This window comes from Somniosus microcephalus, chromosome 22 (assembly GCF_052327205.1).
Source record: "Somniosus microcephalus isolate GS21.2 chromosome 22, FLI_Smic_1.0, whole genome shotgun sequence".
In the NCBI taxonomy this organism is placed as follows: domain Eukaryota; kingdom Metazoa; phylum Chordata; class Chondrichthyes; order Squaliformes; family Somniosidae; genus Somniosus; species Somniosus microcephalus.
The window spans coordinates 19,967,719-19,991,335 of NC_141008.1; the positions used below are offsets into that span (position 1 = coordinate 19,967,719).

General features: G+C 49.1%; 1 protein-coding gene across 2 annotated transcripts in view; it reads right to left on the reverse strand.

Moving 5' to 3' along the window:
* Nucleotides 1-23,617, reverse strand: part of LOC147102085 (cytochrome P450 2D15-like) — a 62,336-nt gene that overhangs the window by 11,583 nt on the left and 27,136 nt on the right. For both annotated transcript variants that reach the window (XM_085964263.1, XM_085964262.1), the window contains exons 2-5: nt 16,901-17,069; nt 12,290-12,442; nt 6,305-6,465; nt 939-1,112 (exon numbers count right to left, since the gene is read on the reverse strand). In XM_085964263.1, coding sequence (XP_085820389.1) covers nt 939-1,112; nt 6,305-6,465; nt 12,290-12,442; nt 16,901-17,069 — 657 coding nt within the window. The remainder of the gene's footprint in view (nt 1-938; nt 1,113-6,304; nt 6,466-12,289; nt 12,443-16,900; nt 17,070-23,617) is intronic.

Genomic DNA, 23,617 nt, shown 5'->3' on the forward strand with positions numbered 1-23,617 from the left:
GACCAGAACTGTACGCAGTACTCCAAGTGTGGTCTAACTAAGGTTCGATACAAGTTTAGTATAACTTCACTACTTTTCAATTCTATCCCTTTAGAAATAAACCCTAGTGCTTGGTTTGCTTTTTTTATGGCCTTATTAACCTGCGTCGTTACTTTTAGTGATTTATGTATTTGTATTCCGAGATCCCTTTACTCCTCTACCCCATTTAGATTCTTATTTTCCAAGTAATATGTGACCTCCTTATTTTTCTGACCAAAATGTAATACCTCACATTTATCTGCGTTGAAATTAATTTGCCAATTATATGCCCATTCTGGAAGTTTATTAATGTCTTCTTGTAGTTTGTTGCAGTCCTCCGCGGTATTGACTATCTCCCACCACCCCCCTCCAAATTTGGTGTCATCCGTAAATTTAGAAATTCTGTTTTTGATTCCAAAGTCTAAATCGTTAATCTAAATTGTGACCAGTGGTCCCAGCACTGATCCTTGTGGGACCCCGCTTCCCACCTTCGGGCACACTGTATAGCTACACTTTACCCCGACTCTCTGCTTTCCATCTCGCAGCCAGCTAGCTATCCATAGTCCCCACTCCCCGACTCTTTCCCCATAGCCCTGCAATTTTCTTTCTTTCTAAGTATATATCCAAATTCCTTTTGAAAGTTTGATGCTATGTAACTACCAATAGCTAGTTCAAGAGCACCAATAGGCCTCATGGGGAGGGAATGTCTACTGGCTGTTAAAAGGGGGATCAGAGGAGGCAGAAAATATCTTCAAAACAGGGAAGTGGAGGCCTAACAACAAATGCAAAGAATACTGCCTGTAATATGCTCCAATTACATTCTCCTTCTCTGCTAAGAAGGCAATACTCATTACAAAAAGAGGATTTAAAACACATACATACAACACTGCCTGTAATATGCTCCAGGATCCATTACATACCTTCTCCTTCTCTGCCATGAAAGCATCAATGAAGTCCCTGGGCTCATTTGGATTGTATAATTCTTTATGCTCGGTGATTATTTCCTGTATAAAGTGTATGATTTTCTCTTGATTTTCAAATATCTTATTGTGTGGACCGGGGAAGTGACGAATAAAGGGCAACGCATTCAACAGCTGCAACAAACACAGGGTTTGAAATTAAATGCATTTGTTTACACTTTTCTGATTCTGCTGAAAATGGTGAACACAGACATTCATCCCATTATATTTACAATGAACCCAGCACAAAGAGGAATTATTTCCCCGTCATCTAAATCTGGTATCTTAGCAAATAATAATATCAACTGTGTCAGTCACTATCTCTGTTAATCCACATCGAATTCCAATGAGTTTGCTTATAAACATAATCCTCAGACATCCGTGTTGGTTTGGCTTGACTGCCTTTGCTGTGATTAGGGGGATATTTTAATATTTTCTAAATTCAGTGAAAAAGTAGACATAAATTACACCTATTGTTCCATTAAAATTACCAAACTGAGGAAAGTATTTCTCGATGCTGTAGAATTACTGCCCTTAGAATAGACTCCAATATTTTTCCCAGTGTCACCATAATTCCCAGGATAAGCCCATGATTCCCAGGATCATAAAGTATTTCTGACGATTTTACAGATTGTGAGCTAGATTTCCTTCCGGCTCATCGCCCATTTCGGATTAAAATCGGGGATGCGCAAGAGGACAGATTTGGAGCAGCACAGAGATCTTGGAGGGCTGGAGGAGGCTACAGAGATAGGGAGGTGCAAGGCCATGGAGGGATTAGAAATCCAGGATGGGAATTTTAAAATCACGTCCTTGCCGGACTGGGAGCCAATGTAGGTCAGCGAACACAGGGGTGATGGGTGAACGGGACTTGGTGCAAGTTAGGACATGGGCAGCAGAGTTTTGAATGACCTCCAGATTACGGTGGGTGGAATGTGGGAGGCCGGCCTGGAGCGCATTGGAAGTGTTGGACAATCTGCAGGCCAAAGATGTATCAAGTAGGTGACTGATATCTTCAGTGCCTGCATTAATAACTTCACTACTTTTCCCAATGGAAAACTGGGAACAATAAAAAAGAGGGCGTTGCAGTTTTTTCAAATAGCCTCAAAGTCTAGAGCAGTAATAATGGCCACCCATGTGGCGCTATATGCTCCTGTACAAATGGTGGTGCATTCAGGTGCCACATGGGCAATCACTCCATCCATGTGCAGCTTGGCAGTGGCCATCAGGGCAGGATTATGCAGGTGAATTCCCTTTCCCCAGGCAGCAGTCATATGCCTTTATTTTAACCTAATCCACCATCCCACTTTACTTGACCCACTAAGAAAAAGGCAAGGTTGGCTCCCTAGGAGACCAAGGCTGCCCTCTGGCGCCTAAGTTCATGACAACTCTAGGACAGCGGCATACACCTGCTGAGCACAGGTATAATGAGCTGCATGCATCCATCAGATCGTCATCAAACACACCATAAGAATGTTCAAGGAGTGCTTCAGATGTATAGACAGATGAAGCCTGCTGCATGCTCCTCAACTTTTATTTTATTCGTTCCTGGGATGCGGGCATCGCTGGCAAGGCCAGCATTTATTGCCCATCCCTAATTGCCCTTGAGAAGGTGATGGTGAACCGCCTTCGTGAACCGCTGCAGTCAGTGTGGTGAAGATACTCCCGCAGTGCTGTTAGGGAGGGAGTTCCAGGATTTTGACCCAGCAACGACGAAGGAACGGCGATATATTTCCAAGTCAGGATGGTGTGTGACTTGGAGGGGAACTTGGAGGTGATGGTGTTCCCATGCGCCTGCTGCCCTTGTCCTTCTAGGTGGTAGAGGTCACGGGTTTGGGAGGTGCTGCCGAAGAAGCCTTGGCGAGTTGCTGCAGTGCATCTGGTGGATAGTATACACTGAAGCCACGGTACGCCGGTGGTGGAGGGAGTGAATGTTTAAGGTGGTGGATGGGGTGCCAATCAAGCGGGTTGCTTTGTTCTGGATGGTGTCGAGCTTCTTGAGTGTTGTTGGAGCTGCACTTATCCAGGCAAGTGGAGAGTATTCCATCACAATCCTTACTGGTGCCTTGTAGATGGCGCAAAGGCTTTGGGGAGTCAGGAGGTGAGACACTCACCGCAGAATACCCAGCCTCTGACCTGCTCTTGTTGCCACAATATTTATGTGGCTGGTCCAATTAAGTTTCTGGTCAATAATGACCCCCAGGATGTTGATGGTGGGGCATTCAATGATGGTGATGCCATTGAATGTCAAGGTGAGCTGATTAGACTCTCGCTGGTTGGAGATAGTCATTGCCTCGCACTTTTGTGGCGCGAATGTTACTTGCCACTTATCAGCCAAAGCCTGAATGCCGTCCAGGTCTTGCTGCCTGCGGGCATGGACTGCTTCATTATCTGAGGAGTTGTGAATAGAACTGAACACTGTGTCATCAGCGAATATCTCCATTTCTGACCTTATGATGGAGGGAAGGTCATTGATGAAGCAGCTGAAAATGGTTGGGCCTAGGACACTGCCCTGAGGAACTCCTGCAGTGATGCCTTGGGGCTGAGATGATTGACCTCCAACCACCACAACCATCTTCCTTTGTGCTAGGTATGACTCCAGCCAATGGAGGGTTTTCCCCCTGATTCCCATTGACTTCAGTTTTACTAGGGCTCCTTGATGCCACACTCAGTCAAATGCTGCCTTGATGTCAAGGGCAGTCACTCTCACCTCAACTATGGAATTCAGCTCTTTTGTCCATGTTTGGACCAAGGCTGTAATGAGGGCTGGAGCCAGGTCCTGGCAGAACCCAAACTGAGCATCAGTAGCAGGTTATTGGAGAGTAAGTGCCGCTTGATAGCGCTGTCGATGACACCTTCCATCACTTTGCTGATGATTGAGAGTAGCCTGATGGGGCGGTAATTGGCCGGATTGGATTTGTCCTGCTTTTTGTGGACAGGACATACCTGGGCAGTTTCCCACATTGTTGGGTTGATGCCAGTGTTGTAGCTGCACTGGAACAGCTTGGCTAGAAGCGCGGCTAGTTCTGGAGCACAAGTCTTAAGCACAGCAGCCGAGCTGTTGTCGGGGCCCATAGCCTTTTCTGTATCCAGTGTGTTCAGCTGTTTCTTATAGTCCTGTGTTGCAGCTTCCCCAGGTTGGCACCTCATTTTTAGGTATGCCTGGTGCTGCTCCCAGCATGCTCTTCTGCACTCCTCATTGAACCAGTGTTGGTGACTTGATGGTGTTGGTTGAGTGAGGGATATGCCAGGGCATAAGGTTACAGATTGTGGTGGAATACAATTCTGCTGCTGCTGATGGCCCGCAGCGCCTCATGGATGCCCAGTTTGGAGTTGCTTGATCTGTTCTGAATCTATCCCATTTAGCACAGTGGTAGTGCCACACAACATGATGGAGGGTGCCCTCAGTGCGAAGATAGGACTTCGGCTCCACAAGGACTGTGCAATGGTCACTGCTACCAATGCTGTCATGGACAGATGCATCTGCGACAGTTAGATTGGTGAGGACGTGATCAAGTAGGTTTTACCCTCGTGTTGGTTCTCTCACCACCCGTCGCAGGTCCAGTCTGGCAGCTCTGTCCTTCAGAACTTGGCCAGCTCGGTCAGTAGTGGTGCTACCGATCCATTCTTGGTGATGGACATTGAAGTCCCCCACCCAGAGGACATTCTGTGCCCTTGCTACCCTCAGTGCTTCTTCCAAGTGATGTTCAACATGGAGGAGTACTGATTCAGGGAGGGCGGTAGGTGGTAATCAGCAGGAGGTTTCCTTGCCCATGCTCACACAGGACCACTGTACCAGTGCCTCTGGTGGGTCAGTTCTGTCGGTGGAAAGGACATACCCAGTGATGGTGATGGAGGAGTTTGGGGCATTGGCTGAAGGGTATGATTCTGTGAGTATGACTATGTCAGTCTGTGGGACAGCTCCCCCAATTTTGGCACAAGTCCCAAGATGTTAGAGAGGAGGACTTTGCAGGGACAACGAGTGTGGGTGTGCCATTGTCATGTCTGAAGCCGGATCCTAGGTCAATGCCGGGTGGTCCGTCCGGTGTTATTCTTATTATTGTTTTTCGTAGCAGTGTGTTACAACTTGTTTGGCCATTTCAGAGAGGCAATTAAGAGCCAACCACATTGCTGTGGGTCTGGCGTCACATATAGGCCAGACCGGGTAAGGACGGCAGATTTCCTTTCCTGAAGGACATTAGTGAACCAGATGGGTTTTCACGACAATCCAATAGTTTCATGGTCACCATTACTGATACAAGCGGTTTATTCCAGATTTATTTAATGAAGTGAATTTAAATTCCCCAGCTGCTGTGTTAGGGTTTGAATTCATGTTTCTGGATCATTAGTCTGGGCCTTTGGATTACTAGTCCAGTAACATAACCATTATGCTACTGTCCCCGAATAAGACATCAATGTGGAGCTTCCAGAGAAGGAGGGCAACCACTAGGAGCAGGAAGACAACACAGGGGAGTAATTCCAGCTTAAAGGTACAACTGCGTATTTGCCAACAGCTGGAGCTGTATCATCGATGAGACTTTCTCTTACATACCCCATTGCTTATAAGTCCTCCTTATACCTTCACCGATGCCCTCAAATACACCTTCATCTATATTGTGCTCAGCTTCAGTTCAGCTGCCAAAGATACCTAGGGCTGAAATTCTGATTGGTTCATTCCATGGATGGAAGTGCGGTGGAGCGGACCGTAAGTGCAGCCAATTCTCACCCAGGAAAAATCTATGCTACACTGTATAAGCTCACATATGAAGAGTGGTCACTTTGCTGAGGTAATGAAAGATGACCAGGGCCTGTGGAACCAGCAAGAAGTCCAGAGAGGAGATGGTGGGGTAGAAAATTTGGTGGAAAACTTTGTGTAAATAAAAGTCAGGAAAGAGCATGCAGCTGATCACATGCAATTCTACAGAACTGGGCCACATCACTCTGTCTTGTCTTGTCTCGGTTGATCGGCATATGCTGTCTAGATGTACTCTTGTACTCTGCCAACTTTGTGAGGGGTGAGGTCACTGGGCAAGCGCAACAGTTACTAATTCAAATTCTTCAGTTGATGTTTAAATGTGTCTAGTGAGCTTGCTGTTCCTATTTCGTTATCTAACTAGTTCCAGTCGACGCTCGCCTTACCTGGAGGTCGCTCCAGGTCACTCATCGCCTGAACTCGAGGTCATCCCAGTGTTTCATCAAAACTCACTGTTACACAGTTGAAGAATGTAACCCAACCTTGTCTTTGCATCATTTGAGCCTGACACTGATGTGCAGAACCCTACAATACCCACACCTTCTGCTACATTCATTGTCCAATGAATCTGCCTTACCTGACCCCAAAATGCACCTTCCAAGATAAAACTTTCTTCAATCATGTGTAAAAATCCCAAGAACTTTTTATCTTGATATTCAAAACGATCTCCAAAGATAATTGAACAGATAATATTTGAGGTCGCGCAGGTTATACGGAAATGTGCATCAAAAGGGAGACCTGAATAAAGAATAACAAATTATAATATTTTTCCAAGAGATGATCTAGTAACAATACACATTTTGAAACTCTTACTTGAACAGATTGTACCGAGGGATTTAGCAACTGACTGAAGGCTGGGTGTTCATTTAAGATTTAAAACTCTCCGTCTGGCCTTTTCGAATCTGGCCACTGCTTCCCCTTTATGGGGCACCCAGGTTCTCCATTTCCAGTCATTGCAGATCAACAAAGTAAACAGGATTCTCAGCTATGCAAACCCGACTATTCCAGTTCTCTCCCAGCTGTCTTCCCAATTTCCACCATCCATAAACATGAGCTCATCCAAAACTCTGCTCTCCATATCTCTAACGCGCACCATTCACCCATTACCCCTGTGCTCACTGACCTGCCTCCCAGACCACCAACATCTCAATTTTAAAAATCTTAGCCATGTTCTAATCTCTCCTTGGCCTCACCCTTCCCTATCACTGTAACCTTCTCCAGCACTGCAACTCTCTGAGAACTCATCCTTCCTACAACTCTGGCCCCTTGGGCATCCCCCCACTTCCTTCGCCCCACCACTGGCAGCCGTGCCTCCAGCCGTCTCGGCCCTAAGCTCTGGAAATTCCTCCCACACCTCCTCACCTCAGCACCTCTCTCTCGTCCTTTAAGACGCTGCTTAAAACTTACCTCTTTGACCACGCATTTGGTCACCAGTCCTAATGTCTTGAGATCCACGCTCAACGCCATGCGGCGCCACATGAACACTCTCGACCTCTCTGTTCAGCAGCACCAACGCACTCTATCTCAAAGCTGTCTGGGTCCACAGTTCCATTTCATCCTTCGACTCATCCGACGCTTCAACAAAAAATTTGTTTTCTTCCTCTCTGATGTCAAGGATCGCAAGCTTCATCAACTCTTGAACACCAACGCTCCTCCAGAACCTTCTTCTCCTTCACTTTCCTCTGACCCCCCACTTCTCCCAATCTCACCCCCTGCCACGTCTTCACTATCCCCTCTGACCTTCCCCTCTCTGACCCCGAACGATCAGTCCTCAGCAAAGGCCTGAGCTTCATCCCCTTACGCTCCCACCTCAATGAATTTCGAGCTCGGCACGATGTTGAGCTCTTTTTCCACCGCCTTCATCTCCGTGCCCACTTCTCTGGCCAGGAGTCTTCCCCCCGCATGGCTGACCTTTTCTCCCGCTTTCAGAATTCTCATTCTACTTGGACCCCTCCCCCTGGCATCGTACCCTCTCTAGATCTTTTCATCGCTAACTGCCGCCGTGACATCGGCCGTCTCCATTTCTCTGCTCCCCTCACTCACTCCAACCTACCTCCCTCTGAACTTGCAGCACTCCATTCTCTTAGATCCAACCCTGACATTGTCATTAAACCTGCTGACAAGGGTGGTGCTGTTGTTGTTTGGCGCACCGACCTCTACCTAGCGGAAGCTGAACGCCAACTCGCCGACACCTCCTCCTACCCCTACCTGGACCATGACCCCAACTACCGAACATCAAACCACCGTTTCCAAGACTGTCACTGACCTCATCTCCTCTGGAGATCTTCCCCCCGCGGCCACCAACCTCATAGTTACCCAACCCCGCACAGCCCGCTTCTACCTCCTTCCCAAGATCCACAAACGGGACTGCCCTGGTAGACCCATAGTTTCAGCCTGTTCTTGCACCACTGAACTTATCTCTTCCTATCTCGACTCCGTCTTTTCTCCCCTTGTCCAGTCTCTTCCCACCTACATCCGCAACTCTTTGGACGCCCTCCGCCACTTTAACAGTTTCCTGGCCCCAACCGCTTCCTTTTCACCATGGACGTACAATCCCTCTACACCTCCATCCCCCACCAGGATGGCCTGAGGGCACTCCGCTTCTTCCTTGAACAGAGGCCCGAGCAGTCCCCATCCACCACCACCCTCCTCCGCCTGGCTGAACTTGTTCTCACATTGAACAACTTCTCCTTTGACTCCACTCATTTCCTCCAAATCAAAGGTGTTGCTATGGGTACCCGCATGGGTCCTAGCTAGGCCTGCCTTTTCGTGGGATATGTGGAACACTCTTTGTTCCAGTCCTACTCAGGTTCCCTCCCTCACCTCTTTTTTCGGTACATTGATGACTGTATCGGTGCCATTTCCTGCTCTTGCCCTGAACTAGACAATTTCATTCACTTTGCCTCCAATTTCTACCCTTCCCTCACCTTCACATGGTCCATCTCCGACTCTTCCCTTCCCTTCCTTGACTTCTCCGTCTCCATCTCTGGGGATAGGTTATTGAAAAACATTCACTACAAGCCCACTGACTCCCACAGCTACTTGGACTACACTTCCTCCCACCCCGCCTCCTGTAAGGACCCTATTCCATTCTCCCAGTTTCTCCATCTCCGCCGCATCTGCTGCGATGCCACCTTCCACACCAGTGCTTCCGACATGTCTTCCTTTTTCCTCAACCGAGGATTCCCCTCTACCATGGTTGACACGGCCCTCGACTGTGTCCGTTCTATCTCCCGCACTTCTGCCCTCACCCCTGCCCCTCCCTCCCGGAACCACGATAGGGTTCCCCTTGTCACCTTTCACCCCACCAGCCTCCACATTCAACGGATTATCCCCCGCCATTTCCGCCACCTTCAAAGTGATCCCACCACCAAACGCATCTTCCCCTCCCCTCCCCTTTCAGCATTCCGTAGGGACCGCTCCCCCCGAGACACCCTAGTCCACTCCTCTATCACCCCCAGCACCCCTTCCCCTTTGCCTGGCACCTTCCCGTGCAAGTGCAGGAGTTGCAACACCTGCCCTTATACCTTCTACCTTCCCACTGTCCAGGGCCCCAAACACCCCTTCCAGGTGAAACAGCGATTTACTTCTTGCAATCTAGTATACTGTATTCGCTGCTCACGATGTGATCTCCTCTACATTGGGGAGACCAAACGCAGATTGGGTGACCGCTTTGCGGAACACCTCCATTCAGTCCATAAGGATGACCCCAAGCTTCCGGTCGCCTGTCATTTTAATTCACCGCCCCATTCCCACTCAGACCTCACTGTACTTGGGCTCTTGCATTGTTCCACGGAAGCTCAGCGTAAGCTCGAGGAACAGCACCTCGTCTTCCGATTAGGCACTTAGCAGCCTTCCGGACTCAATATCGAGGTCAACAATTTCAGATCATATCCTCGGCCCCTATTTCTTATTTTTTATCCACCCCTTTGTTTTGGCCCTTTCCACCCCCCGCCTTTTTTTCTCTCCCACATGGCAGCTGTCTCCCATTCTGCCAGCGCACTTCACACCTAATCTAGAGCCGTCTTTTGTCTCCACTAGTCCCACCACCATCTCGTCTCGTTTTGAATACCTCTTAATGTCTTTTCACTTCTCTTTTGTTCTCTCCCAGCCCGGCCTTTTAATCTATTTCATTTCCTGTGCTTTTCCAGTCTTGACAAAGGGTTTGACTCGAAACGTTGACTCTATTTTCACTCCATGGATGTTGCCTGGCCTGCTGAGTTTTTCCAGCATTTTCTGTTGTTATTTCTAATGTCTCCTTATTTGGTTGGCTGTCAGTTTCTGTCTGATTACACTCCTGTGAAGCACTTTGGGACGTGTTACAACATTAGAGAGGCTATATAAATGCAAGCTGCTGTTGTTGGGTTCTGGGCTGCCATCAGAAACAGATGCCAGATGCCCCCCAGCCCTGTTGGGGAGCGCTGCTGCACCTTAGATGGAAGGAAGTAAACTTGCCAGAGGTGTTAGTGGGTCACTGGCAGCTCCTTTACAGAACCTCCGATCTGAAGAGGCTGGTCGGGCATCTCTAGTGCCAAGGTGAGAATGCTGGAACATTACACAGGAGGCAGCTTGAACTGTAATGATCCCATCTTTAACAGTCAAGGATGCTCTACGCAATCATAGAGTCATAGCGTCCATCGAGTCTGTGCCGGCTCTCTGTAGAGCAATCCAGTCAGTCCCATTCCCCCGCTCTATCCCCGTAGCCCTGCAAGTTTATTTCCCTCAAGTGCCTATCCAGTCTCCCCTTGAAAACATCGAGTGTCTCCGCTTCCACCACTTACGTCGGCAGCGAGTTTCAGGTCCTCACCACTCGCTGCGTTAAAAAGTTTTTCCTCACGCCCCCCGTATCTCTTGCCCAAAACCTTAAATCTGTGTCCCCTAGTCCTTGCACCATCAACTAGTGGGAACAGCCTTTCCCCATCTAGCCTATCCAAACCCGTCATAATCTTGAACACCTCTATCAAATCACCCCTCAACCTCCTTTGCTCCAAAGAGAACAACCCCAGCTTCTCCAACCTGTCCTTGTAGCTAAGATCCCCCATCCCTGGAACCATTCTGGTAAATCTCCTCTGCACCCTCTCAAGGGCCTTCACATCCTTCCTAAAGTGTGGTGACCAGAACTGGACGCAATATTCCAGTTGTGGCCTAACCAGCGCTTTATAAAGGTTCAGCATAACTTCTCTACTTTTGTACTCAATACCTCTATTTATGAAGCCCAAGATCCCATATGCCCATCAAGAGCAAAGGGGGCAAAGCCCCAAAGCTCTAACCATCACTCAATTTTCTTTCTGTTGAACAGACCAAAAGCTGGTCCACAGAGGGTGCACTGAGGAGTAAAATCAGCCACAGTGGTCTGAAAACCGTGGATGCGCACTCGAAATGGCCTGAGGTGATCAAAATGTCCTCCACCACCACGGAGAAAACTATTGCAGTCCTATGGACCATTTTTGCCAGGAACGGCTTGCCACAGCAGATTTGCTCTGATAACGGACCACAGTTTGTGTCCGAAGAGTTTCGAAGATTTATGAAAAGGAATGGGGTAAGGCATTGCACATCCGCCCCGTATCATCCAGCCACAAATGGATTGGCTGAGAGGTTCGTACAAACCTTTAAAAGAAGCAGTAAAGGCCATGTGCGATGACGACATTCCACTGCAGCATAAGGTGGACAATTTCCTGTTAGCCTACAGAAATGCGACACATGCAGTCACCAACCAGGCCCCGGCCATGATGTTCTTTAACCGAAGGTTGAGATCTCGTCTGGATTTGCTCAGACCAAATGTATGAAGAGATGTTGAGAATAAGCAATTCCAGCACATCAATGAGAAGCCGACAAGGAGCTTCAATGTAGGGCAACCAGTCTTGGCCCGCGACTTCCGAACAGAGAAATGGCAACCAGGAACGATATGCACACGGCAGGGGCCACTAATGTACACAGTGAATGTTGGGGAGAACATTGTGAGATGCCATGCTGACCAGATCCTAGAGTCACAGGAACGAGTCAACCCCATGTCTCGGCCATACGTACCTGGTGAGGAACCCGACGTACAGGTCGCATCTACCTCAGAAACAATAGCATTGGAAGCTGATGAATCAACTGACGACAGGGTGCTAGAATCGCCTCCGCACCAAGAGCGAGACACTCGGGAAAGGCGTTATCCAGAAAGTATCAGGAAGCCTCCCCAAAGACTGAATTTATAAATAGACTATTTCCAGTTAATGTTGCATCTTAGAAGCGTTAATGGTAATTAGTTTGATATTTAATTGTTAAATGAGTGTTATGGTACTGTTAATCTAAAAGGGGAGGAATTGTAGTGTATGTACCTTTAAGGGAGAGAACTACTTTTTACAGCTCCTGTATCCTGTAGTACCGGCAGTGACCACACCTGTATATAAACCCTGAGTGGTGCTCTGTACCGTCAGTTGCAGTTTGAACCCTCATTCAGTAAAAACCTGTTGATCGTTCCCTGCACTCTTTGTCTGATTATTGAAGGACACCACATTAAGATACCCGGATCTAACAAAAACGACAAAAGACAAGGATTTCCTTGGAATCTGCTCACCTTTTTCATCTTCAAAGGCTTGGTTTAAAAATCCAGCCTCTTCCACAATTCGCATCTCCAAAGATTTCTTCCCCAGCCCAAAGTTTCTCAGTGTCGAAAGGGAAAACTTTCTCTGCTCTCTCCACCAAAGGCCATATCTAGCAAAGATAATACCTAGAGGGGTACAAGAGGAACAGTGCTTTATTCATCTTATGTTCTATGTCATTCGTTAAGATGTGGTTTGAGAATGCTGGGAACTGGTTAACTTTAGCACAGTCTCCGAGGTCAGGTGTGGCAGGGGTCAGATGCACAACTCCTACATTGCTCTATTTGTAGTTTAAAATTAATGTGATCTTCAAGCTAAGAATATATCCCTGGAGCATGCCCACATTTTCCTTTCAATTTCTGGTCTAAGTGATCAGGATTGAGCTGTCTTCGGGATTTTCAGCAGCATAAGACCATAGGAATGTGCAGGAGTGGAAAGATTACTCTGATCCACCTGGACATGCCCAAAGGCTGCCCATTACCGATTCCATTTCATCTTCCTTTCATTGTCTATTCTAATTAGCGACAACAGGAACGATGCCAAGCCCTTTAATTTACCGTTACAAGGATCAGCACAAATCCTAAAACTTTTGTTTGGTGTTTCGATATCAACAGGGATGAGCAACTCTCTTGGGTAAAGAAAGACTCTTCTTCATGCAAAGCCTGCTGGCAAATGAAGGTCGGACTTTGTAAATCCTTTCGGTCTGTTGTAGGTCATTACTACAAAAAGGTGTCGTCGACAGTGCTATCAAGCGGCACTTACTCACCAATAACATGCTCACTGATGCCCAGTTTGGGTTCCGCCAGGCCCACTCAGCTCCAGACCTCATTACAGCCTTGGTCCAAACATGGACAAAGGAGCTGAATTCCAGAGATGAGGTGAGAGTGACTGCCTTTGACATCAAGGCAGCATTTAACCGAGTGTGGCATCAAGGAGCCCTGGTAAAACCAAAGTCAATGGGAATCAGTGGGAAAACGCTCCACTGGCTGGAGTCATACCTAGCACAAAGGAAGATGGTTGTGGTGGTTGAAGGTCAATCATCACAGCCCCAGGACATCGCTGCAGGAGTTCCTCAGGGCAGTGTCCAGGGCCCAACCATCTTCAGCTGCTTCATCAATGATATTCCCTCCAACATAAGGTCAGAAGTGGAGATATTCGCTGATGACTGCACAGTGTTCAGTGCCATTCACAACTCCTCAGATAATGAATCAGTCTATGCCTGCATGAAACAAGACCAGGATGACATTCAGGCTTGGGCTGATAAGTGGCAGGTAACATTCGCACCACAGAAGTGCCAGGCAATGACTATCTCCAATAAGCGAGAGTCCAACCACCTCCCCTTGACATTCAACAGCATTACCATCGTCGAATCCCCCACCATCAACATCCTGGAGGGTCTCCATTGACCAGAAAATTAACTGGACTAGCCACATAAATAATGTGGTAACCAGAGAAGGTCAGAGGCTGGGTATTCTGCAGCGAGTGTCTCACCTCCTGACTCCCCAAAGACTTTCTACCATCTACAAGGCACAAGTCAGGAGTGTGATGGAATAATCTCCACTTGCCTGGATGAGTGCAGCTCCAACACTCAAGAAGCTCAACACCATCCAGGACAAAGCAACCCGCTTGATTGACACCCCATCCACCACCTTAAACATTCACTCACTCCACCAAAAGCGTACCGTGGCTGCAGTGTGTACCATCTACAGGATGCACTGCAGCAACTCGCCAAGAGTTCTTCGGTAGCACCTCCGGAACCCACGACCTCTTCCACCTAGAAGGACAAGGGCAGCGGGCGCATGGGAACACCACCACCTCCAAGTTCCCCTGCAAGCCACACACCATCCTGAATTAGAAGTATATCGCTGGTCCTTCATCGTCGCTGGGTCAAAATCCTGGAACTCCCTCCCTAACAGCACCGTGGGAGTACCTTCACCACACGGGCTGCAACGGTTCAAGACGGCAGCTCACCACGACCTTCTCAAGGGCAACTAGGGATGGGCAATAAATGCTGACATTCCCAGCGACACCAACATTGCATAAACACATTTTTAAAAAAGTTAACAGAGCACAAGGTGGAACATTTAAACCAGTTCCCCTGGACACACTGACTCCAGTTCCCGTGGACACACTGACACCAGTTTCCCCTGGACACACTGACTCCAGTTCCCCTGGACACACTGACTCCAGTTCCCCTGGACACACTGACTCCAGTTCCCCTGGACACACTGACTCCAGTTCCCCTGGACACACTGACACCAGTTCCCCTGGACACACTGACTCCAGTTCCCCTGGACACACTGACTCCAGTTCCCCTGGACACACTGACTCCAGCTCCCCTGGACAAACTGACTCCAGTTCCCCTGGACACACTGACTCCAGTTCCCCTGGACACACTGACACCAGTTTCCCTGGACACTCTGACACCAGTTCCCCTGGACACACTGACTCCAGTTCCCCTGGACACACTGACTCCAGTTCCCCTGGACACACTGACTCCAATTCCCCTGGACACACTGACTCCAGTTCCCCTGGACACACTGACACCAGTTCCCCTGGACACACTGACTCCAGCTCCCCTGGACACACTGACTCCAGTTCCCCTGGACACACTGACTCCAGTTCCCCTGGACACACTGACTCCAGTTCCCCTGGACACACTGACTCCAGCTCCCCTGGACACACTGACTCCAGTTCCCCTGGACACACTGACTCCAGTTCCCCTGGACACACTGACTCCAGTTCCCCTGGACACACTGACTCCAGTTCCCCTGGACACACTGACTCCAGTTCCCCTGGATACACTGACTCCAGTTCTCCCTGGACACTCTGACACCAGTTCCCCTGGACACACTGACACCAGTTCCCCTGGACACACTGACTCATGTTCCGCTGGACACACTGACTCCAGTTCCCCTGGACACACTGACTCCAGTTCCCCTGGACACACTGAGTCCAGTTCCCCTGGACACACTGACTCCAGTTCCCCTGGACACACTGACTCCAGTTCCCCTGGACACTCTGACACAAGTTCCCCTGGACACACTGACTCCAGTTCCCCTGGACACACTGACTCCAGTTCCCCTGGACACACCGACTCCAGTTCCCCTGGACACACCGACTCCAGTTCCCCTGGACACACTGATTCCAGTTCCCCTGGACACATTGACACCAGTTCCCCTGGACACACTGACTCCAGTTCCCCTGGACACACTGACTCCAGTTCCCCTGGACACACTGACTCCAGATCCCCTGGACACACTGGCTCCAGTTCCCCTGGACACACTGACTCCAGTTCCCCTGGACACACTGACTCCAGTTCCCCTGGACACACTGACTCCAGTTCCCCTGGACACACTGACTCCAGTTCCCCTGGACACACTGACTCCACTTCCCCTGGACACACTGACTCCAGTTCCCCTGGACACACTGACTACAGTTCCTCTGGACACACTGACACCAGTTCCCCTGGACACACTGACTCCAGTTCCCCTGGACACACTGACACCAGTTCCCCTGGACACATTGACACCAGTTCCCCTGGACACACTGACTCCAGTTCCTCTGGACAAACTGACTCCAGTTCCCCTGGACACACTGACTCCAGTTCCGCTGGACACACTGACTCCAGTTCCCCTGGACACACTGACTCCAGTTCCCCTGGACACACTGACTCCAGTTCCCCTGGACACACTGACTCCAGTTCCCCTGGACACACTGACACCAGTTCCCCTGGACACACTGACACCAGTTCCCCTGGACACACTGACTCCAGTTCCCCTGGACACACTGACTCCAGTTCCCCTGGACACACTGACTCCAGTTCCCCTGGACACACTGACTCCAGTTCCGCTGGGCACATTGACACCAGTTCCCCTGGACACACTGACACCAGTTCCCCTGGACACACTGACTCAAGTTCCGCTGGACTCATTGACACCAGTTCCCCTGGACACACTGACACCAGTTCCCCTGGACACATTGACACCAGTTCCCCTGGACACACTGACTCCAGTTCCTCTGGACAAACTGACTCCAGTTCCCCTGGACACACTGACTCCAGTTCCGCTGGACACACTGACTCCAGTTCCCCTGGACACACTGACTCCAGTTCCCCTGGACACACTGACTCCAGTTCCCCTGGACACACTGACTCCAGTTCCCCTGGACACACTGACACCAGTTCCCCTGGACACACTGACACCAGTTCCCCTGGACACACTGACTCCAGTTCCCCTGGACACACTGACTCCAGTTCCCCTGGACACACTGACTCCAGTTCCCCTGGACACACTGACTCCAGTTCCGCTGGGCACATTGACACCAGTTCCCCTGGACACACTGACACCAGTTCCCCTGGACACATTGACTCCAGTTCCCCTGGACACACTGACACCAGTTCCCCTGTGTCTCGACAGAACCCCCTGCATGCTGAGAAGATGAAGTGTATGGATTATCAAGAGAAACAACTACATTCAATTAGAATCATAGAATTAGATGCACAGCAGGAGGCCATTCAGCCCAAGTAATAGCCAACCCACTCCGCCGGTTCCCAAGGCTGTCTCTGAAGCCTGGTACACAGTTACCTTCTCCTATGCGCTTAAACACATCGTCATATATCGGAAAGGATGGCCGGTCAGCAAAATCTTCTGATTTCTTCACCAGTGCCTCTTTTAGGGTTTCATAGCCGCTCAGTATCACTATGTTTCTCCATCCAAACTGTACGCTGAACACATTGCCGTGTTTCTTCGCCAGCTTAAAAATAAAGAAAAGAATTAAATGGGGAAAAACATGAGTCCATTATAGTAACTTACACATTGCTCCCTCATAGGTCAAATACAACACTGATCAGAGATAGTGCAGTTTGGAATGATTTCAAACGGGCACAGCAGATCGAGTAACTCAGTATGGAATTGTTCGGCATCCCTGCCCAGCTGGTGCTGGGCTCCAGGGAGGTTGGCATTCCATTCCATGTACCAATGCATGTGACGGGCAAGGGTGGGGCTGGATTCTTCATGTGCATTGATTATTCTCCTTGACTAATCGCCCATCCAACCGACTGTGAATCTGATACTGATGAATGCTCCAACACCTCAGCCAAGCAGCGTACAGATGGAGAAACACTCAAAATATGCAGAAAAAATGTTCAGGTCGCGTGTCAGATAATTTGTTGATCGGCCGCAGTCTGTATTAAAGGCACCGTTTTACCATTGATTTACATGTAAGGATAGATCTTCCAGTTCCTCACCTGTGGCGAGGTAGCAGGTCCACTGTGAGTGCAGATCTGGATGTGCCGTGGACCTGTGGTGCTTTGCCATGGGGGAGGACCCTGAAAAATCTACCCGAGAGAGTAATGCACTTAGCAAAAGCTGCACAACGGCTTCAAGAAAACCGGCACAGCCATAAAAAATCTGACAGTTCCTAAAACTGCCCTGAATATAATGTGGTTACACCAAAGCTGAAGTGGTGCACGAGTTTATAATACTTTAAGCTGCAGGTATACTCAACATTCTAGAGCTGAAGATGGTAGGGATTTTCCTTCCTTTCTATGTGAGTATTTGTGGGTATTGTATCTGTTGCTAAATCTTTTGTTTTTATGGTTGTCATGGTGATACAGAGGCATTCTTCACCACTCTGGCATCAGTTTACAGAAGCACTCTGTTTCTCCCCTCCCCCCAAGCTCACGCTGGCACTCTTTACCACTCGCCTCAGTTCGCCCTTAAAAAAAGCTTGTTTATGCTGGTGTGGCAGAACCACTGAATGACTGTGGCTAGCTGTATATAATTCTCTTTAACAATGTTCTAACACCAGCCTAAACCTGTACCATTGTGTTAGGGATTACTGTGTTTTGTATATAGAGTTTGCATGTACGGGGCGTGGCCCCTTTAAGAATGCGGGAAAACGGGGGCAAACGCGATGACGTCACGTCGCAAACCACGGGACTGCCCAGTCAGTCCTCGTGGCATCTCCTTTGAGTAAAGACCTGTTTGATTGTTCTCTTGTGTCGATCTCCGTTATTCGTAGGAATTTGTTAATTCCTACATTGGTGACCCCGTTTTTGTGAACGTTTTCACAAAAGAAGAGCGCAGCATGGAGGCAAACGTCGTTTCGCTAAAGCAACCGCAGTTCTGGGAGCAGCAAGCGCCCTCGTGGTTTATTCAGGTCGAGGCCCAGTTCGCCCTGAGGAACATCGATGCGGATCAGACCAAGTATCTTTACGTGGTCTCCGCACTCGACAGTGTAAAGTCTGTGGGTTGTTTAGTTAATTAATACACAGACTCCAAGAGTAACTTAAAACAGGACTTTACTATTCGAAGGTCAGGGCGAATCTGCCCAATAACTCCTGACACAGCACTTATATACCGGTGTGGTCACCGTCGGTATTACAGTATACAGAAGCCAACAAAGTAGTGCAACACCTAAAGTAGTTCTCTTAAAGGTGGACGGTTACATACAATAGTTCTCTTAAAGGTAGACGGGTACATACACTACAATCCTCCCTTTTTAGCTTACAACATACCGATTCCCCATTAAACATACATTATAACATATATACAACTTGATGCAAGACAGTTCACAGATTCAGTCTCTCTGGAGGTTTCCGGACTCTGTCCGGATAACGCCTCGGTGGTGTCGTAACTCCCGGTGGGGTAGCAGGTGCTTCTGGCAAGGTCGATTCGGCTTGAAGGACAGTGTCAGGTTCATCTGATTCCAGTATTACCAGATCGGAGGTAGGTGTTCTGGGTATCTCTGTCTCAACATTAACCGTGTAAGGTGGTGGAGTAGATTGGCCATTTGTGGCTGACCCTATGATCTGGTCAACATGGCGCCTTATTATACTGTCCCCAATGTCCACCGTATACATCAACGGCCCTAGCCTTTTTCCAATAGTTCCAGGCTGCCATTTCTCGGTACGGTAGTCCCGGGCCAAAACTTGTTGACCTATCTGAAAAGATCTAGTTGGCCTTTCATTCATGCCCTGGAATTGCCGGTTCTCTACGTCCCTTCTGACGTTTGGCTTAAGCAAATCCAGCCGGCATCTTAGTCGTCTATTAAAAAACATCATGGCGGGAGTTTGATTTGTGACCGCATGTGTTGCATTCCTGTACGCCAACAAGAAGCTATCCACCTTATGTTGTAAGTTAATGGCTTCATTAACCATGGCCTTTATGGCCTTCTTGAAGGTCTGGACAAACCTTTCAGCCAATCCATTGGAGGCGGGATGGTATGGGGCTGACGTGTAGTGCTTAACCCCATTGCTCTTTAAGAATTTCTTGAATTCTTCGGACACAAATTGCGGTCCATTATCAGAACAGATCTGTTCCGGCAGCCCATTCCTAGCAAACATGGTCCTTAACACTGTGATGGTTTTTTCCGTGGTGGTGGTGGACATCTTTATTACCTCCGGCCACTTGGAGTGTGCATCCACCGCTATTAGAAACATTGAGTCCATAAATGGACCAGCAAAGTCGATGTGTACCCTTTGCCAAGGAGATGAGGGCCACTCCCATGGATGCAGAGGAGCCTGTGGTGGCGCGTTTTGGACCTTCTGGCATCCTAGACAGCTCTTAGTGATTTCTTCGATGTCCCCATCAATGCCTGGCCACCACACAAACGCTCTTGCTAGGTTCTTCATTTTCACTCCACCCAGATGTCCCTCGTGCAGCTCCTTTAACACCTTCTGTTGAAGTTTGGGTGGAATCACCACTCTAGATCCACACATCAGGGTTCCTCGACACACTGACAGCTGTTCTTTTCTCTGCGAAAATGCTGGCAGTGTTGGTTCGCCCTGTGCTGGCCATCCCTCCACCGTTAAATCATAGACTCGTGAGAGAGTCGGGTCATTTCTTGTTTCGTTTTCGATCATCGAATTTGTTACTGGTAGACATTCCACTATGGATGAGTGGAACATCTCTACCGGGTCCACTGTAGTCGCTTCTTCTACTATCGGCAATGGCAAGCGCGATAACCCATCAGCATTTCCATGCTGTTTGGACCTTTTGTATTCGATGTCATATTGGTGTGCCCCAAGTAACACGGACCACCTCTGTAACCTTTGCGCTGTCATGGTGGAAACGGCCTTGTTAGGGTTGAATATGGACACCAACGGCTGGTGGTCTGTCAGTAATGTGAACTTCTTGCCCTGCAGGTAAAGATTGAATTTCTTTACACCCCACACAAGGCTGAGGGCCTCCCTATCTATTTGAGCATAATTTCGCTCCGCGGAGGTCAATGATCGGGACGCGAATGCCACTGGCCTTTCCGAGCCATTTGGTAACTTGTGTGAAAGTACTGCTCCAATTCCATAGGGGGAAGCATCACAAGCTAGACGAAGAGGTAACGTTGGGTTGAAATGAGCCAACACTTCTTCAGAGGTAATCAACGCCTTGCTTCTGCGAAAGGCCTTTTTACATTCCTCACTCCACTTCCATGGTACTTCTTTCCGCAACAGAGCATTCAGCGGATGCAGCACCGTGGATAGATTCGGCAGAAATTTGTGATAATAATTAATCAACCCCAAGAATGATCTTAACTGTGATACGTTTTCCGGAGCTGGGGCCTTCACGACAGCTTCTATCTTGTCAGGTGACTTGTGCAGCCCCTCTCGGTCAATGACATGACCGCAGTACGAGATCCGTTTTTGGAAGAACTCACATTTCTTGCGATTAACTCGAAGGCCATATTCCTTCAACCTAGTGAGCACCAGTTTCAAATTTGTGAGGTGTTCTTCCTCGTCTTCTCCCGTAATCAGGATATCGTCTAAGTAACACTGCGTGCTTGGAATTCCTTGTAATACCTGCTCCATGGCCCTCTGCCAAATTGCTGGAGCCGAAGCTACCCCAAAAACCAGTCTATTATAACGATACAAGCCTCTGTGTGTGTTGATGGTGAGGTACTGACGCGACTCTTCCTCGACTTCCATTTGTAAGTATGCCTGTGCCAGGTCTATCTTGGTGAAGTGTTTCCCTCCAGCCAACGAAGCAAAGATATCTTCAATCCGCGGAAGCGGGTATTGTACCATGTGAAGCACCGGATTCACTGTGATCTTGAAGTCTCCGCAGATGCGGACCTTCCCCGGTCCCCCTGGCTTGTCACTTGGTGAAGACTTCATGACGGGAACAATGGGCGTGGCCCACTCACTCCAGTCCACTTTTGACAGTATCGCTGATCGTTCAAGTTCTTCCAGTTCTGCCTCCACAGCAGGTCGTATCGCGTAAGGTACCGATCTGGCTTTGAAAAATTTTGGGCTTGCATGTTCTGCAATCTTAACCTTTGCTTTAATTCCTCGCAGTGTTCCCAGTCCTTGCTGGAATACCTCTTTAGCTTCGTCTAATATTCTGGACAACCGTTCAGGTTTGACATCTTCCTTTCCGGAATCTACCGTCATGGTGTTTAGTGAATGCCAGTCTAGCTTTATTTTCCTGATCCACTCCCGTCCCAGAAGTGGTGGACCTCCCTCAAGCAACACATACAGGTCCATCCTTTGGTGCTCTTTGTCTTTGTATCTCACCTTGACTTCTATCTTTCCGATGGGGTATACTTTGTGCCCCGTGTATGTCTTCAATACTAGTTCCGTATCCCGTAGGGGAATATGCTTGAATAACTTTTTATAATCATGCTTATTCATGACCGTCAACGCCGATCCGGTGTCCACTTCCATTTTCACTTGGACTTTTGCAATCTGTAGTGTGATCCAGATAGCTTGTCGGTCAGCTTCATTACTCACATTGTGAATTCTCAGACTATCCAGTTCCTTGCAGTTGGAGTGTGAGTCCGAATTCTGTTCTTCCGGACTCCTCCTAGTCACCTCATGTACCTTTCTGTACCTCTTTTGTGGTGACTCATTATTGTTGGTCTTCTTTCCTGACCGGCATACCTTAGCTATGTGACCGAGCTTGCCACATTTCCTACATTCCTGGTTTTTAAACCAGCATTGGTTCTGGTCGTGTGTTGTCTTCCCACAACGATAGCATTTCGTTGTACCCGAAGTAATTTGCTGCACCCTGAGTGCCGCTGCCTTTAGCTGCATTTCCGCCGTTCCTTTCGCTGCGGCTTCGTTCGATGCAGCAATAAGGACAGCCTTCTCAAGTGTAAGATCGTTCTCTTCGAGTAGTCGCTTTTGCGTTCCTTCCTTTGACAACCCGCACACGAACTTGTCTCGCAATGCCTCTGTCAGATTCCCTCCAAACTGGCAGTGTTTCGCTAGTCTACGCAGTTCGACCAAGTATTCTGCGTTGCTTTCGTCTTTCCTTTGCGTTCTCGCATAGAATTTGGATCGTTCCACTAACATCAGTGGTGCGGGGTTAAAATGATCCTTCAGGACAGCAACAATATCATCGAAAGTCTGATCCGCCGGTTTAGCTGGTGCTAGTAGATGCTTCAAGAGCCCGTATGTCTTCGCGCCCATCGAGTTTAGCAAGGTTATAGCTTTGTCATCTTCTTCTATTTTATTGGCCTCACCATAGATCTCAATGCGTTCCACATACGTGGCCCAGTCTTCTACCTCGGAGTTAAAATCGTTGATGTTACCACGCTTAGGCATCTTCCTCTCTTCCTGATAACACCACGGATTATTTCTTTAAATTTTCTTTTTTTTTTTCAAGATGGCGGTTCCCGCGAAAATGGCGGTTTCCCGCGCTTATCTTCTCTCCCCGCCCACTTCAATGGCGGTTCCCCGCTTCTGTCTTCTTCTCCGCCTAATGGCGGTTTCCCGCGTTTCTTCCCCTGGCGGGAGGGGTACACTTTCCCCATGGGCGACGGCCGCTGGCTTTCAGGTTCACAGCCTGCGCGTCGGCTTCAGTGCTTTCCCTTTTCTCGGCAGGGCAACCGGCGCTGGGTACACCCCATTGACGGCGAACAGTTTCAGCCGCTGGGCTGGCTCTCACTCTGTTCCCCTTGCTCGGGCTCTGTCTCTCTCCCGCTCGCTCGGCTCTACCGGCGCAGGGTACACCCCGTTGACGGAGAACAGTTTCAGCCGCTGGACTGGCTCTCGCTCAGTCTCCCTTGCTCGGGCTCTGTCTCTCTCCCGCTCGCTCGGCTCTACCGGCGCTGGGTACACCCCGTTGACGGAGAACAGTTTCAGCCGCTGGACTGGCTCTCGCTCAGTCTCCCTTGGTCGGCTCTGCCTCTCCCGCTCGCTCGGCTCCCAATCACGCCTCCCAGCCCTCTCGCAGTCCGGTGCTTCCCTCCCCGGCTGCGGCTGAGTTTATCTCTTCCCGCGCCTACGTTCCCGGTCGCAGCGCTTCGTGGCTTCGGTCGCAGCCCGGCCTTTTTCGCCGGTCGCGGTCTAGCTGTCTCACGAC